This window comes from Puma concolor, chromosome A2, assembly GCF_028749965.1.
Source record: "Puma concolor isolate L17-30 chromosome A2, mPumCon1.1.hap2, whole genome shotgun sequence".
Taxonomy (NCBI): Eukaryota; Metazoa; Chordata; class Mammalia; order Carnivora; family Felidae; genus Puma; species Puma concolor.
In genome coordinates this window covers 17,411,985-17,430,002 of record NC_141668.1, presented here as the reverse complement: position 1 = coordinate 17,430,002, position 18,018 = coordinate 17,411,985, and the positions used below count along the sequence as shown (strand labels likewise).

At 39.3% G+C, this 18,018-nt stretch overlaps 1 protein-coding gene across 2 annotated transcripts in view; it reads right to left on the bottom strand.

The window, feature by feature from the left end:
* Positions 1 to 11,042: 11,042 nt before the first annotated feature.
* Positions 11,043 to 18,018, bottom strand: part of PTN (pleiotrophin) — a 131,010-nt gene continuing 124,034 nt past the window's right edge. The window contains exon 5 of one of the 2 annotated variants that reach the window (XM_086689250.1): positions 11,043 to 11,895. In XM_086689250.1, coding sequence (XP_086545376.1) covers positions 11,843 to 11,895 — 53 coding nt within the window. In that variant the 3' untranslated portion in view covers positions 11,043 to 11,842. Of the gene's footprint in view, positions 11,899 to 18,018 lie in introns of both variants that reach the window. The other variant, XM_086689258.1, reaches the window with a different exon arrangement.

Sequence of the window (18,018 nt, the reverse complement as noted above, 5' to 3'; positions counted from 1 at the left end):
GGTGTTTGGGTGGCTCAGTCTCACGTTTCATGAGTTCGAGGCTTGCATTAGGCTGTGTCCTCACCACACAGAGCCAGCTTCTGATCTTTAGATCTTCTGTCTCCCTCTTTTTGGCCCTCCCCCACTGGCTTTCTTGCTCTCTCTCTCCCTTCTCTCTCTCTCTCTGAAAAATAAATGTTAAAAAAAATAAATTAGTCATACCTATGGGGTGAAATGTATAATCAGAATTTAAAAGGGGACATACCCAAAGAGATTTTTAGGAATTAACTAATCTATTTTAATCTATATAAGTTATATAGAATACCATTTCTTCAAACAGATTTAGGAGATGCATTTCATAGGAGAATGGAATCTGATTTTGGATATGGTTAAATTTCTTGATAAGGATGCATTCACCAGAAAGTCTTCATTCAATGTTCCCAACACTGGTCAAGTTTCCAAGTTTGACTAATAGACACCTAAACCAAATGCTCCCCCAAAGAAAATGACCTTAGATGGCCAAGTATCTTTTTGCTTAATATAGAGGGGAAGGAATTTAGAGGTTTCAGAAATGCTTGATGAGAGCATTTATACACATCTTGCCCATTCTCCTCTGGGCCACAACCCAGAATAGGTCCCTGTCATTTCTCCCTTTATCCTTGGTACCAGACAGGAGTTGGTAAATCTCTAAAGAAATTGGTAAGAGTTTTAATTATTAGCTATGACTGTCTTAAAAGCATACAGCTTTTGGATTTAGAAGTCAAAGATTCATATGACTAATTGTGAGCATCTCAATTTGTTGGTCATTCATAGTAACTATAGTAAACGTGTGTAATTCTCAAAGAAGATTACTTTATCCTCTGTTTGACAGATCTGACAATCAAAAGAAAGAGGAAAAAAAGTAATTGTCTGTGGTTATTTTATGTGACCTTTGTTACTAAGGGAAAGTAATAAATGGGTACAATCACTATATCTGCTGTGTAGTCTCTAGGAGAATCCCTCCATTTCCAGGAGTTTAGGGATATGATGCCAGGATTTTTCATTTTCATTCCCTAATGTAAATTTCATTCCATTTTCAGAAAACAAAAGAAAATATGTGGTGATAATCTAGACACAGAAGCACCTTAGCCAACCCCATGGGTAACTTAATACAGACGTTACAACAGTTATATGCGTAGCAAATACAGCAAACAATTCTCTACTTGTTAAGGTTTTGCCCCTTAAAAAATCGCTGTACTGAAATCAGATATTGAGAGCTACTTGGCTTTTATTTTTCTTTTCAAATTAAAAAAATAAACTGTAGGTCTGCATTTCCTTGTGTACAAACACAATGTCCTTGCAGTACATTATTTTATTTGTGACCCTAACAGGATGAGCATTTTACTTTATTTTGGGTGCCTTGCTTAAAGACTGAAAGACTGAGAAGAACAGAAACTAGGGCGGGGGATGGACTGTGAAGACTGAGATACATTTTTCTCTGATTAAGATGTTCCATATCTTTTATTTCCGGGGAAATTCGAGTCTACATAAGTTTGAGGCAGGCATTAATTGCTGGCTGCTCAGAATAACATTATGCCCCTTTCTCTTGATGTAAATGTATTCTAAGACTCTATATCTTCTTTGAAAAGTAGATTGAAAATGCATTTATTTGACAGACTTGGAGCAGTTACTGACGGCTGCTAACTTTTCCAAATGCAGGAAAAAATGCTAACGTTTCCTTTTGCATCCTGTCTGCCTGATTGTGGCAGCCAAGATTTAATGGGCGCACACAGGAGAAAAACATGGTGATGTAGGGAAAGACATGGAGAGAATTTTCCACATCCAGAGATGTTGATCTGCTTTTTTTTAAATTTTTTTTTAATTTTTTTTTTTTAACATTTATTTACTTTTGAGACAGAGAGACAGAGCATGAACGGGGGAGGGTCAGAGAGAGAGGGAGACACAGAATCTGAAACAGGCTCCAGGCTCTGAGCGGTCAGCACAGATCCTGACGCCGGGCTCGAACTCACGGACTGCGAGATCATGACCTGAGCCGAAGTCGGACGCTCAACTGACTGCGCCACCCAGGCGCCCTTTTTTTTTTTTTAAAGAAGGTTAATGGAAAGAAAGCCCTTTGCTTTATACTCCATTGGAAAATCTCATGACTAAAGGTTGATGATGTTCTAATCTTTATGTTTGAGAACTATTTTTAAGCAATTTAATTCGTGAAAGATAGTATTTTCTATTGCCTCATTCAGTGCTTCCTAAAGCATATTTACTTCCGGTTTTCATTTAAAGAAGTTAGAAAACAATTGAAGACTTTCAGGAATATGGAGTCAAGTTACATATTATGAAAAGAAAGTATGTGTCTCTTATTCCTCCAGAAATAGCTGTCTTCTTGGTGGATAGAAATGTAGCCTTTCTTTCCTCAAATAAGGAACCAAAAATGAAATTAATGTTTTTTATCCCACACGTCCCCACCACTACTATTTAGTAGAACTTTACTTAGCAGCTATTTAAGAGCATGAAATTGTGTTTCGAGTTCCATTGCTACAGAGTTAACAAGTTAGGGTGTCATTCCAGGAATGAATAAAATTGAAATGTCTTTATCCAAGATCCTCTTTGTCGATATGAAATGAATGCGACAGCATCACATATTCAGGATAAATCAGAAAGTCTGCCAAGAGTACAAGCACAGAGGATGCAGTCACTGAGCTGAGTAAGGACGCATTCTGGTCACCGAAGGAATATTTTCACCAGGGTTTTGGATACGCTGCTTTGCGCCCACCTGATCACTGGAAGGAAAGCTTGTCTTCACTATAAGGCCATTTAAGGGATTGCAACTGTTTTTCCTTTTTCAGATTTTCATCTCATTTTATTTTAATACTACTATAGTTAGCATACCTGTTATGTTAGTTTCGGGTGTACAATACGGAGATTCAGCACTTTCACGTGTCACCCAGTGTTCATCGTGGCAAGTGCCCTTCCCAGTCCCCATCACCTATGTCACCCTTCTGGTCACCACCAGTTTGTTCTCCATAAGAGTCTGTTTCCCAGTTGGCCTCCCTCTCTCTCTCTTTTTTTCTTTCCTTTGCTCATTTGTTTTGTTTCTTAAATTCTACATATGGGTGAAATCATACGGTATTTGTCTTTCCCTGACTTACTTTGTTTAGCATTATACTCTCCAGCTCCATCCATGTTGTATGTTAAACATACATGTACACCGTGTACAATATCCTCTGTATGTTGTAGCAAATGGCAGGATTTCATTCTTTTTATGGCTGAGAAATGTTCTATTACACACACACACACACACACACACACCACCTCTTCTTTATCCACTCATCTATCAATGGAAACTTGGACTGTTCCCATAATTTGGCTATTGTATATAATGCTGCAATATACATAGGGGTGCATGTATCCCTTTGGGTTACTGTTTTTGTATTCTTTGGGTAAATGCCCAGCAGTGTAATTGCTGGATCTTAGAGTAGTTCTGTTTTTAACTTTTTGAGAAACTCCCATACTCTTATCCACAGTGGCTGCAGCAGTTTGCATTCCCACCAGCAGTGCACAAGGGTTCCTTTTACCTTACATCCTCACCAACATTTGTTGTTTGTTGTGCTCTTGATTTTAGCCATTCTGACAGGTATGAGGTGGCATCTCATTGTGATTTTGATTGGCATTTCCCTGATGATAAGTGATGCTGAACATCTTTTCGTGTGTCTGTTGGCTATGTGTATGTCTTCTTTGGAGACCTGTCTGTTCCTGTCTTCTGCCCATTTTTTAATTGGATTATTTGTTTTTTGGGTGTTGAGTTATGTAAGTTCCTGATGTATTTTGGATACTAACCCTTTATTGGATACGTCATTTGCAATATCTTCTCCCATTCTGTAGGTTGCCTTTTAGTTTTGTTGATTGCTTCCTTTGCTGTGCAGAAGCTTTTTATTTTGATGTAGTTCTAATAGTTTATTTTTTCCTTTGATTTCCCTTGCTTCAGGAGATAGATCTAGAAAAATGTTGCTACTGATGTTAGAGACATTACTGCCTGTGTTCTCTTCCAGAGTTTTTATGGTTTCATGTCTCACATTTGGGTCTTTAATCCATTTAGAGTTTATTTTTGTGTATGGTGTAAGAAAACAGTCCAGTTTCCTCCTTTTGCATGTAGCTGACCAGTTTTCCCAGAACCATTTGTTGGAGCCTTGCCTTCTCCCATTGGATATTCTTTACTGTTTTGACAAAGATTAATTGACCCTATAATTGTGGGTTTATTTCTGGGTTTTCTTATCTATTCCAATGATCAATTTGTTTTTGTGCCAGTACCATACTGTTTTGATCAGTACAGCTTTGTAATATAACTTGAAGTCTGGAATTATGATACCACCAGCTTTGCTTTTCTTTTTTAAAAATTAGCTTGACTATTTGGGGTCATTTGGGATTCCATACAAATTTCAGGATTGTTTGTTTGTTTGTTTGTTTGTTTTACTTCTATGAAAAATGCTGTTAGTACTTTCGTAGGGATTACATTCAATCTGTAGATTGCTTTGGGTGGTATAGACATTTTAACCATACTTGTTCTTCCAATCTGTGAGCCTGGAGTGTCCTTCCATTTCTATGTGTCATCTTCAATTTCTTTCATCAGTGTTTTATAGTTTTCAGACTAGAGGTCTTTCACCTCTTTGGTTAGATTTATTACCAGGTATTGTATTATTTTTGCTGCAGTTGTAAATGGTATTATTTTCTTTCCCTTTCTTCTGGCCCATTATTAGTATAGAAATAAAACGTGTTTCTGCACATTTATTTTTGTATCAGGTGACTTGACTGAATTCATTTAGCAGCTCTGGTAGTTTTTTGGTGGCGTCTTTTGGGTTTCCTACATAACGGTATCATGTCATCTGCAAATAGTGAAAGTTTTACTTGTTCCTTTCCAATTTGGATGTCTTCCATTTGTTTTTGTTGTTCAATTGCTGGGGCTAGGACTTCCGGTACTATGCTGAATAAAAGTGATGAGAGTAAATAAACCTCCTTGTTTTGTTCCTGACCTTAGGGAGAAAGCTCTCAGTTTTTCCCCTTTAAGGATGATGTTAGTTTTTCGTATATATGGGTTGTTTTCATAATATATGAGTGAGTTTTTCATACATATGTGGGTTTTTCACATATGGCCTTTATTATGTTGAGGTATGTTCTCTCTAAACTCACTTTGATGAGGGCTTTTATCATGAATAGATGCTATACATTGTCAAATGCTTTTTCTGCATCTATTGAAATTATCATATGGTTTTTATCCTTTCTTTTATTGATGTGATAGATCACATTGATTGATTTGCAGATACTGAACCACGCTGCATCCTGGGAATAAATCCCATTTGATTGTGGTCAGTGATTTTTTAATTAATTAATTTATTTATTTATTTGTTATAATTTATTGTCAAACTGGATGGGCATTGAGGAGAGCACTTGTTGGGATGAGCACTGGGTGTTGTGTGAATGATTTTTTTTTTTTAATGCATTGCTGGATTCGGTTTGATAGTATTTTGTTGAAGATTTTTCATCTATGTCCATCAGACATAGTGTCTGGTAATTGTTTGTGGTGTCTTTATCCGGTTTCGGTATCAGGGCTGTATTTACTTTGTAGAATGAATTTGGAAGTTTTACTTCTTCTTTTGTTCGGAATAGTTTGAATAGGATCACTATTAACTCTTCTTTAAATTTTAGGTAGAATTCACCTGTGAAGCTGTTGGGTCCTGGACTTAATTTTTCTTGGGAGTTTTTTGATTACTGATTTAATCCCCTTGCTAGTAATCAGTCTTTTCAGATTTTCTATTTCTTCTTGATTCAGTGTTGGTAGGTTATGTTTCTAGGAATGTATCCATTTCTTCTAGGTTGTCTAATTTATTGGCATATAGTCTTTCATAATATTCTCCTACAATTGTTTGTATTTCTATGGTGTTGGTTGTTATTTCTCCTCATTCATTTGTGATTTTGAGTCCTCTCTCTCTCTCTCTCTCTCTCTCTGTCTCTCTCTCTCTCTCTCTCAGTGAGTCTGTCTAGAGGCTTATCAATTTTGTTGATCATTTTAGAAAAGAGCTTCTGGTTTCATTGATCTGTTCAATTTTTTTATTTTCGTTTTTTTATCATTTATTTATGCTCTATTCTTTATTATTTACTTCCTTCTGCTGGATTTAGGCTTCATTTCTTGTTCTTTTTCTAGTTCCTTTAGGTGTAGGGTGAGGTTGTTTATTTGAGACTTCTCTTGGTTCCTGAGGTATGCCTGTACTGCTGTCAACTTCCCTCTTAGAACCACCTTTTGCTGCATCCCAAATGTTTTGGGCCATTGCGTTTTCATTTTTGTTTTTTTTTCATGTACTTCTTAATTTCTTTTTTAATTTCTTGGTTGACCCATTCAGTGTTTAGTAGCATGTTATTTAACCTCCATGTATTTGTTTTCTTTCCAGGTTTGTTCTTGTGGTTGATTTCTAGTTCCATAATGTTGTGGTCAGAAAAGATGGATGGTATGTGACTTTGACCTTTTTGAATTTATTCACTTGTTTGTGGCTTCATATGTGATCTATTCTGGAAAATGTTCCATATGCACTTGAAAGAATGTGTATTCCACTGTTTTAAGATGGAATATTCTGAATATATTTGTTAACTCCATCGAATCCAGTGTGCATTCAAAGCCATGTTTCCTTGTTGATGTTCTGTTTGGATGACCTGTCCATCAATGTAAGTGGGGTGTAAAAGTCGCCTACTATTATTTTAATACTATTGGTTAGCTCCTTTATGTTTGCTATTAGCTGCTTTATGTATTTGGGTGCATAGATATTTGCAATTGTTATATCTTCTTGTTGGATTGTTCCCTTTTATTATTATATAGTGTCCTTCTTTGTCTCTCTTTACAGACTTTGTTTTAAAAGGCTGTTTTCTCTGATAGAAATTTTGCTACTCTAGCTTTTGACATCCATTTGCATGATTCTTCATCCCCTCACTTTCAATCTATAGATGTCTTTAGCTCTGAAATAAGTCTCTTGTGGGCAGCATATAGATGAATCTTGCTTTTTTAAAATCTATTCTGTCACCCTATATCTTTTGATGGGAGCATTTAGTCAGTTTACATTCAAAATAATTACTTTTAAATTTTTATTTTTGAGAGAGAGAGAGAGAGAGAGAAAGAGAGCAACAGCAGGAGAGGGGCAGAGAGAGAGGGAGACAGAATCCCAAGCAGGCTATGCACTGTCAATGCAGAGCCCAACGCAGGACTGGAATTCAGAAACCATGAGATCATGACCTGAGCCGAAATCAAGAGTTGGATGCTTAATCAACGGAGCCACCCAGGCACCCCACATTCAAAATAATTATTGATAGATATGTATTTATTGCCATTTTGTTACTTGTTTTTGCAGTTTTTCTCTGATCCTTTTTCTCTCTTTCATGGTTTGCTGGTTTTATTGATATACTTGGATTCCTTCCTAGTTTTGCGTATCACTTTTTTTTTTACTTGTAGTTACCTTTTGGTTTATATATAACATCTTCTGCATATAGCACTCTATATTAAGCTGATGGTCACTTAATTTTGAACTCATTCTGTATTACTCTCCCCTCCACATTTCAGATATTTGGTATCATGTTTTACATCCTTTTATTTTGTGCTTCACTTGACTGATTTTCAGAGTTAATTTCTTTTTTTTTTTTTTTTTTTTTTTTTTTTTTTTTTTTTTTTTTGCCTTTGTGCTTCCTATTTTTCTTACTCTTACTTAGGGTTTTTGATTGCCACTCACCGAGTCCCCCTAACACTTCTTGTAGGGCTGGTTTGATGGTCATGAATTATTTTAACTTCTCTTTGTCTGGGAAACTCTTTATCTCTCCTTCTGTTGGGAATGATCACCTTGCTGTATCCTTGGTTGCACATTTTTGCCTTTCACCACTAAATACATCATGCGACTCCCTTCTGGCCGGCGAAGTTTCTGCTGAAAAATCAACTGATAGCTTTATGGGGTTTCATTTGTATGTATCTGCCTTCTTTTCTCTTGGAAACTTTGAATTCATACTTGATCACTATTTTTTGCCATTTTAATTATTATGGGTCTCGGTATGGACACGTTTGGGTTGAATTTGTTGGGGGAATCTCTCTCACTCCCGAATCTGGATCTGTATTTCCCTCCCCAGATTCAGAAAGTTTTCAGCTATTATTTCTTCAAAAACATTTGACTGTTCCCCCACCCCCACCCCTTCCCTCTCTTCTTCTGGCATCTGTATAATGTGAACATTATTACACTGAGTTCTCTACATCTAATCTCATTATGCAGTATTGGTTTGTCTCTCTTCTCTTCAGATCGATTCCATTACTCTATCCTCCAGGTCACGGATAGGTTTCTCTGCTTCCTGTAGTCTACTACTTAGTCCATCGATTGTATTTTTAATTTCGTGTATTGAGTTCTTCATCTCTGATGGGTTATTTTTTTTATCTGTCAGGGTCTCAGTGATATCTTCCACCCTTTTCCAAGTCCAGTGAATATCTTTATGATCATTACTTTAAATTCTGTATCAGGCATGTTACTTATTTCTGTTTTGCGTACATACATCTTCTGCCCTCATTTTGTCCTTTTCTTTCTTTTGGGACATAATTCTCTGTCTCCTCATCTTGTCCATGTCTCTGTTTTTCCCGTGTGTTAGGAAGTCAGCTATGTTGTCTGCTCTCACAAGTAGTGGCTTTACAATGACGAGGTCCTGTAGTGCTGTGCCGTGCATTGTCTCCCATTCACTAGAACCTGGGACTTGGGAGGAGCCTCCTATCTATACTGCTTGTGTCCTGCCATTGTGTCCTGAGTCCCTTTTCCTTTCAGTCCACACATCTGCACAGACTATCGTGGGCTGTGCTTGCTCTTTGTGATGTTAGGGAGAGTGAAGGAAGCAGGTTCTGAGGAGGCAGGACCACAAAAGGGCCCAGGGGCAGGGCAGTGGTGTTAGCAAAATTTGCACTGAGCTGATGGTCCGGGGCTGGATCCCCCAGGCACCGCTGCTGCGCGGAGCTCAGGGCCCAGGCCAGCACATTTGGAGTGGGTGAGTCCTCAGGAGAACTCAAGGGCAGGGCATACTGCTAGAGGGCTAGGTAGCAAGTTTCTGTGCACTGCCATCTCCCCCAGGTGGCTGTTTATGCTGGGGGGATAGGGAAGGAAAATGGTGCCTGCCAGCTCCTTTGTTCCCAGAGAAGTACCCCCCAACATTCTCGAAATTAGTACAAACACATCTCCCTCCTGCTGTGCAAACGGTGGCTTCTCTGTGGCCTCTCCTTGGCTGCTGGGTCTCTAGGGACGGGGACCTGGCTATCACTCCTGGCTCACCTAATAAGTCAGCTCTTAAAGCTCCAGACTCCCAAGTCCCACTGGTTATACAAACTCCTAGAATTCAACCCCTCTGGTTGTCAAGGCCGGATGTTAAGGGGATTCACTTTCCCTTCGTGGGCTTCCTTGTTTTCCTCTCTCTGTGCCCACAGCTCCCTACCTCCTGCAGTCAGCTCCCAACCACTGCTGCTGGCCTTCCTAACCTCTCCAGTGTGGCTTCTTCTCTACATTTAGTTGCAGCGTTTATTCTGCCAGTCTTTGCTTGCTCTCTGGTTTACTTACTTGGATACGAATGATATCTAGTTGTAAATGTGGGATGAGGTGAACTTGGGGCCCTCTTCCTCTGCCATCTTCCCAAGCCTCTTTTTCTTTTGCAGCTGATTTTATATTTCGCCTTCCTGCCTCAAGGCTAAGTAAACTTTGGGGTAAAGTGGATAAAACTCAGAACATTTGGGAAGAGAGCTTGCTGGGATACCCTATGAAATCACTGACCATGGTCTGTTTGCTTCAGTTTGTGAAGCTCCCAACTTTGGGAGCTTGTCCTTTTGTATTTATGTGTTCCGTACTTCAGCAAGATTCGGCAAGATGTTTTAAGCTGGGGGCTGGGGTAGAGTAATTCTCAAGACTTAGAGGAAGTTGAACTTCACAGCCTGTGCAATGGTAGTTAGCATTCCAACTCTTGGAATATTATTGTACAGTTTGTTAGGAATGCATCCTCCACACCCTGTGAATGAAGGGGATGCCGCAATCACTTACGGGGCTGCTTTTCCTTGGGGAGATTTTGTTCGAGGTTACCTGAGCTCATTGCTGATTCATGAGCTGCTGTTTCGGCTCAAGGGTGACAGAGGAGCAATATGAGGCGAGAGGCTAACAAAATTTGCTGCAGACTCTTCCATATCTCTATCCTTATGAGACTTGTTATAAAAAAAAAAAAAAAACCCACTCAAAATAATGCCTTTTCTTCTCTTCCATCCATCCCCAGGAGAATTTTTTCCTATTAAAGGCCTCTTGTAAAAGGACTGCATTCACGTTTCTGTCCTTTGCTCTTTACAAGATACTCTTTTATTAAGCACCGGTCCATAATGTGTTCTTCTCCTCCCCAGTGGCATTGGGCTTTGCCTTAGGAGATAGGAACCCCCTCGACATTTCTAGCTCAAGTGGAGTCTTCGACCAGATGGCAGGCCAGTTTAGCTTTGAAGCCTCTTTAGTGGCATCATTAGACCAGTTTGTGATTATTTTACGGCTACCCTAAGGTATGTTGAGACCATTATTTCTGGAAGCGGACCTGGAGTTAGCTTGGTAGGCAGGTGTAAAGCGATAAACTTGCCCCTTGAAAAGTAGGGGTGGCTTTTTCAAGAGTAATATGTTGAAGCTAATCCCTGCGGATTTCTGAGGTGTCATTGCCCTGGATAATAAAAGCATTGACTTGTTTACTTAAAGATTGTACTCGGAACCCAGCAGATAAGGGAGTTGTACAAGTAATCCTTGGTGGAGATCTTGGTACATACGGCAGATAATAGAGTAGGAATTCTTCGTGTATAGACTCTACTATTTTGCATATGTTACTCTGTTCCTGATTTGGATTGTGTAGCCCATGCATATTGTATGTAAGAGAAGGGTTTTTCTGTTCCATCAAACTCTAGATTATTTTGGGACTTTTATTCAATTCTGCAGTACCAAGAACTGATAGTTAAACGCTACAGATCTACATCTATACTACATATACAAAAATCCTCTATAAAATTGTGCCCAAGAGGAATTTAATTAGTTTGTATGATAAATTCTCACTGCTAACAGGTTGACTGGGGGAGTGTGGGGGACAAAGCAAGAGGGTTACAATATCAAATGATTGCACACAAAAGCACTTTTTCCAGAATCACCTTGATTTATTTTCCTAGTCTTTTTTTTCCTCAGAAGGAAAAATAATTTCATTAAGAAAACAAATGTTCCTGCCAAAGCGAATTTCTTTTCATGCATTTCTTAAAAAAAAAAAAAAGTCAACATTGAAGTAGGGCATGCTCTGCCCCCTCCCTCCATTTTGTGGACTAAAGTTTGTTTTAAAAAATCCATTGGCAGAAGATATTTTCCTCAGATAGGATGATTATATTTTATTGCTGCTTTGTTTAGTATATATTTTTCTCAAATGGGAAAAAAAGCCTAGGTGAAAAATTTATCTAACGAGAAAAGTAGTTTACATGGTCATAACACATAAATTGCTGCCGAAAGAAAAAAAGGTAAAAAAAAAAGATTTTAAATGTAAAATATCACATAACTTCAAAAAACTTACCTCAGTTTTCTACCATTTATCATGTACTACAAGTCAACTTTCTAAATAGGATTACAGTCCTTTATTATAAGCCCCTAGTGGTACTATGGTATACATTTTACAAAATGCTACTACAAAATTTTTCTTTTCTTTTTGTTTCTGCCTATTGTGTACTTAGCTATAGATAATTTTTGAATACAAAGCCTACATGGGTATAAATGCAATAGTTAACTGCTCCTTTTTGCTGATGTCCTTTTCATGGTCCAAGAAGATGGCATTAGTCCAGCATCTTCTCCTGTTTCTTGCCTTCCTTTTTCTTCTTCTTAGATTCTGCTGTGATTAAAAACAGAGAAAAAAGCATCACGTTAGCAAACAAGGGGGGCACTTTTCTTCTACAGGTGAACCTTGAACAATGCTAGGGTCAGGGGCACCAAACCCCCATGTAGTTGCAAATGCGCATAAAACTTTGGACTTCCCCCCAAATTTACCTGTTGACTGGAAGCCTTACCAATAACATAAACAGTCAATTTTCACATATTGTATATGTTATATGCTATATTCTATATGCTTACATCAAAGCAAGCTACAGAAAAAAATGTTATTGATAGAATACACTTACAGTATTCTTTAAAAAATCACCTCTAAATGGACCCTTATTGGTCATGAGTTAACTGTAATTGTCCAGAAATGAAAGGATTGGATGGGTAGAGAAGGTACGGTGTGTAAGAGTGCCTGGGAGAACAGGCAGGAGTAATATAGCCTGCCTTCATGTAAACACCTGCAAATACCTGTCATCTTAGGGTCCTACTTAGAAAATAGAAACACAGCAGACCTCCCTGGGAGAATGTACCAGGACACTGCTCAGTGGAGAGCTACAAAAGCTCTGCTCGGCCCCTCACTCTCCACATGCCCTTTCCATGGGGCTGTTGATAAGCATTTGGCCTGATAGCTTCCTCTCCTGATTTGGCCAGCTACTCATACATGAAGAACTACATGGAGCTTTGACTCTACAGAGTATCCTAGTTGTGGATGAAGCAAATGGAATGTACCAACCTGGGCTAACCCACGGAAGTAAAACCATGAGGATTGAAATCAAAATACTCCATCCTTTTCCAATCATCTTGCTGTCTCCCTCTTCCTAGGCCTAGGAGGATTCAGTGTAGAATAGGACATGACAGCTTTGGCTCCACAAATGAGAATGGTCAGATCACTAGGCTAGCAAGTGAAAGGCTATTGCTAAATGTTTTTAAGATCCTCTCCCTGTTTGGTCCACAATAGTGGTAGAAACACAGGGGTTAGGTATAGGCTCTGGAGTCACACTGCTGGAGTATAAGTCTTTGGTCCACCACTAAGTGACTCTGAGACTCCCTGAAAGTTAATTCACGCATGTGTCTCAGATTCCTCACTTGCGAATGGGCATATGCAGGGTCAATATCCAAATTAAATGAGTTGACTAAAATCCCCTGAGAACAGAAGATGGCATAATAGCCTGTGCTCAGTTAAGGTTGGTCTATTACCACACTAATGAAACCTGCTAAAAACAAGAGGTAATTTCTCCGTATAATTAATCATCCCCAAGACCCATTGGCTGAGGTCATTGAATGTGCTAAACAACAGAGGAATACTGGGACACGCACGATGGCCAACAGGGACTATTCACTGGATCACAAGGCCTGTGTATGAGAGGGGCCTAAGGCTTATAATGAGAGGGGACATAATACCAATCACATATTGTAAAACTTGGAGCTTGAACCTTTTCTATTTTTATCCTCACCACTTCTTCTGATAAGTTCTCAAGTCCATCATATACTAGGTGAGGTAGCGTAAGGTACAAGGTAATTGTCCTAAGCTCCCTTTACTCAAGCTGTAAGGGGTGCCATACACAATTATGTCAGGAGTTGCTAAAATCCCGCTAAATTGCTGCTCACAAATATTCATTTGTCCATGCCTATCCTCAGCTTTCCACCTAAACTGAAGAGACTTTGAACTTTCACTCTGTTTTTGCTTGTCATTATAAATGTCTTCTCCTTTTGACCCATGAAAGGTAAGATGACCAGAACCTCCACGTTCAAAGATATCTATAAAGTCCAAGAAGGTTTTCTGTTTAATGTCCAAACAGATCGCGTCTCAATGTTTAATAATTCCCAGTCTTTGGTCGACATTTTAAACAACAGCTGTCTGTTAGAAAGGTATCCTCAGAGAACAATCTAGGGTGTCAGCTGGGATCCAGGTTTAGTTTCCATTTTCTCAATTTCTCCAAATTCCTTACTGGTGAAGGCCGGCATTTTATATTCATTAACTGACAACTTGCTAAACACAAAGAAATCGACCACTTGCCCATGTAATCTGCACAATGCCAACCAAAGCCACGTTTTTGACATCATTGGCAAGTCACCATGGCACCGCTTTGACACACTGCACACCTTAAGTTCAAGTCCAAGTAGAAAAGGGAGGAGACCGCAGTAAAAAATAAGGGCAAGAAAGACAAATTTCTATCTGCAGAGGGTCAGCTTGGTTTCTCACCTAAAAACGTACTCAAATTTTTGAGAATAAAGAAGAAAGTTGGGTTGGTGATATTGCTTCCGAACAAATGCAGTTCTGGGGTGACTTTTGTGTACATTTTAATGACAGACTAAATGAATGTTGTTACCACTCATCTCTGTGACCTCAAAAGCTTAGGAACAACCTCTCAGGCTTTACCCACTGTACATGAGGGTTTTTCTACAGGATCATGGAATCTACCATCTGGAAGGTACCTGGTCCAACTTTCCTATGTAGTTGATGAAGAAATAGAAACCAAGGAGTATCAGTCATTCGTCCAGGTCCACAGTGATCCAGCTATAGATCAGATGAGGGGTCCTTCTCCAACTCCTGGACCTCCTCACACAACACAGCACTGCCTCCAATGATCATCACATGTGTAGCACATGGAATTGGTTTTATTTTTGTTTGTCTCTGGACCATCATTTGGTCACCTCCCTTGAACAGAGTCTCTACACTTGTGTTTATTTCACTTCCTCGAGCACACCATTCTTTTTCTCCCCTAGTCTTTGACCTTCAGAGAAACGTTTTCTCTTGATTTCCTCTCTCAGAGCACTCATCACTGATCCTGTAATTGCCCCTAAGTACAAGCTGTGCAAGGGCAGAATCCCAACTCACGGTTACTTCCCTAGCCCCTCGCACAGTGCCTAGCGCATGCAACTCTTCAGTGAAGGGCATAAATCTCTAACCTGGCAACAACACGTGCCTCACTGGCTCACCATGCCCTCATCTTCCTGGTGGCGCTTCCTTGAGTTTTCCTTGCTTATTTTCACCTCCACCTTTACACATTGCCTTCTCTCTTCCTATTTTTCCTGTCACCTCAACTCGGCTTAGCCAACATCTACTCGTTCTCACTTCAAGGAAGCCTTCCCAGAACTCCCAAACTAAGCAGGTTCCATCTACCTGTGGGTTGGATACTTCCATGTGCCTCTCACTGCTATTCCAAAATGAGAATTGAACTATTAATTTTGTATCTAATTATTCGATATGCCTTTCCTCCTTCCCGTGAGGGAGGAGACCAAGTCTGTCTCTTCCATCTGTGTCTTCAGTGCTGAGCATATAATAAGTGCTCCTGAAATACATGCTGCATCAAAGTGAAGAAATGACCACTTGGATGGGAAACAAAGAGTCAATTCATTAGCTTATAGGAAAGGACTGTTTCCCAAAGGAAGGAAGGAGTGTGGATTCAATCAAAATCTTGCCACCCTTTCTCTTGTCTTTAAAATAGAAGACTGATTTAACTCTGCGAGTAAAAGTTAAGTCCCGTTTTAGTAGCCTATCAAGGTGACGGGGAGAGAAATCTGCTGAGAATGAGGGTCGTGAATAGGCCTGGGGCAGGGCTACAGCAGGGTAAAGCACGCGCTTTGTAACAGAGTCACGTAGCAGCTACTCTCAAAGGTTTGAAGAGCCAATGCGATCAGTGCCCTGATGTCAAACAGTAGGGAACCTTAGTTCACAGTGAAAAGAGCCAGGTCAAGGGAAGGAAGTACATACAGGCCACACATCAAATAAGACCCCAGGCTACATGTCACTCCACCCCACCTGAACTGAGGCTGTGAAGCTGAAGTGGATACAAACAGGAAAGGAGCCATTGTGGAAATGCGAACACAAAGGGCACCTGCCTGAAAAAGTGACTTGTTTTGTTCCCTTGGATGATCCCTACCGGGACACCATTGCATTGAAAACCCACAGTGATGCTCTTGGTGTGTTTTAACTTTCATTCTTGCTCTGGCCAGTTTTTGAGGTGATGGAGGATAGTACTCATCATTCTCTCCTGGTAGGTGTATAATTTGAAAAGAAACAGGCTATTTTAAGATATATTTGACAGTGTTCAGAAAGTCTGAAGACTTTAAGAAATACTCTAGAAAAGATTCAGGCTCCTCTTATTGCTATGAATCTCAGCACCTGGAGTGCCATCTTGACCGTATTCTATCTAGAAACCTCAAGATCTAGTCGAGAAGATTCTCACAACACATAGCAAGTACTGACAGCAGAGAAAAGAGGCAGTAGGAACACACAACAATTAATGAGTCATGGTACAATAAATTCTGAACATACACAGTTAAAAAATTCTGATAGAAAACAAAATCCTCAAGTAAGGGACACCTGCGTGGCTCAGTTGAGCATCTGACTCTTGATTTCAGCTCCGGTCATGATCCCAAGGTTTTGGGATTGAGCCCCACATTGGGCTCTGTGCTGTTACGGAACCTACTTAAGACTCTCACCTTCCCTCACTCTCCCTTTGTCCCTCTCACTCCCTCATGCTCTCTACACACACACCACAAAACAAAACAAAACCAAACCAAAAACAAATCCTCAAGTAATAAGTGGCATCATGGCCATTTGTTTAGTAGGGCAATGAGGAAACAATGAAGTACCATTAAAATCATACTAAGAACCAAGTCCTCAGAGAATTGAGGATACCCTCTTCAGAGGGCCATCATGAATATCATGTGAGATTACAATCGCTAAGATCCTACTTGACCATCACTGTTCAAAAAACATTCATCTGTTAACCTAGCAAATATACACCCTATATACCCTGTATCCAGTATATCCCTGACACCATTCTAGATCCCGAGATACAATGGCAAACAAGACAAAATTCTGCTCTCATAGAGTTTCTCATAGATTTCAAGATTGCTTTATGTGAGTGTCTTTCAAAATTGTAAAATACTCTACAGGTATACGTTTATTTTAAAAGTCATGAGTATGTGGGAGCTACTTTTATGGCTTCAGTGCCTACTTCTCTTCCTCCTAGTTTATTATGACATTGTAGATGCATGTGATGTAAAAGAGTATCCAGAGGGAGAGTTAATTACTAGGGGAAAAAATAATGTCTATAGAACACCTAGCCTGAAGATCAAAGAGTTTCTTCTTAAAAACTTTAACTTTTTTTTTTTTTTTTTTTTTTTTTTTTTTTAATTTTAGAGAGGGAGCATGTGAGTTCCCACATGCTGGGACCCACAACCCTGGAGTCATAACCTGAGGAAAAATCAAGAATGGCGCACTCAAATGACTGAGCCACCCAGTCACCCCACTGTTAAGTAGAAAGTAAAGAAACATATACATGTTAACAGAAATTACCCATAGTTTCACGATACAGAAATAGCACTTTTCACAGTGGGTTCTATTTATGTTTTCTTTCAATGAACATATGTATACTTTTAGTAGGAATATATTGACAGTTGATCAAGTACTTTATACTAAGCCTCCTACTGTTAATTCCCATACCATTGCATGTACTTTGAAACATGACGATGTAGTATTCCTTTATGACATTCCATCCCGTATGTTTCGTGACCTTCCCTTTTTTGTTGGTCAGTTAGCTTGTACTCACTTTTGGTTACAATAATGATGCGGCGCATGTTTTTGGTAGACAAATCATTATATTACAAAGTTTTGCCTTAGTAAAGATTTTTAAAGAGGATCTAATGGACCAAAGGACAGGGCACTTGTAAAGCTCCAGATATGTACTGACATATCTCTTTCCTGAAAGGCAGTACTCACTTACATTCTCGTCAGTGACTTATGTTGGACCCCGTCACAGCAAATTTGTTCTCAAAAAGCAAATAATCAAACAGCATGCATCATCTCTTTTCTGCCTATCACAGGCCCTTCTAGGAACAGGATTGCCATGAAGCTAGTTTGAGTAAACACTCCCTCCCTTTTTCAATAGTCAGGAAATCTGAGAGGAAAAGCGTTGGGGGAGTAGGTCTTAAAAGAAAGAAATCCATGTAAAGGTTTTCAGCGAACTTGAGGGGAGAAGTTATTCAAAGAGGCAGAAGGGTTGAGAATTCTGGAATAAGCTTATCTCATTTTCTTATCAAAATGCTTTGCTCTGATTCCCTTTTTTCAGAGGGCCTGCTGAGCATACAGAACAGATAAAAAGGAATGGAGAGATGAAATGGT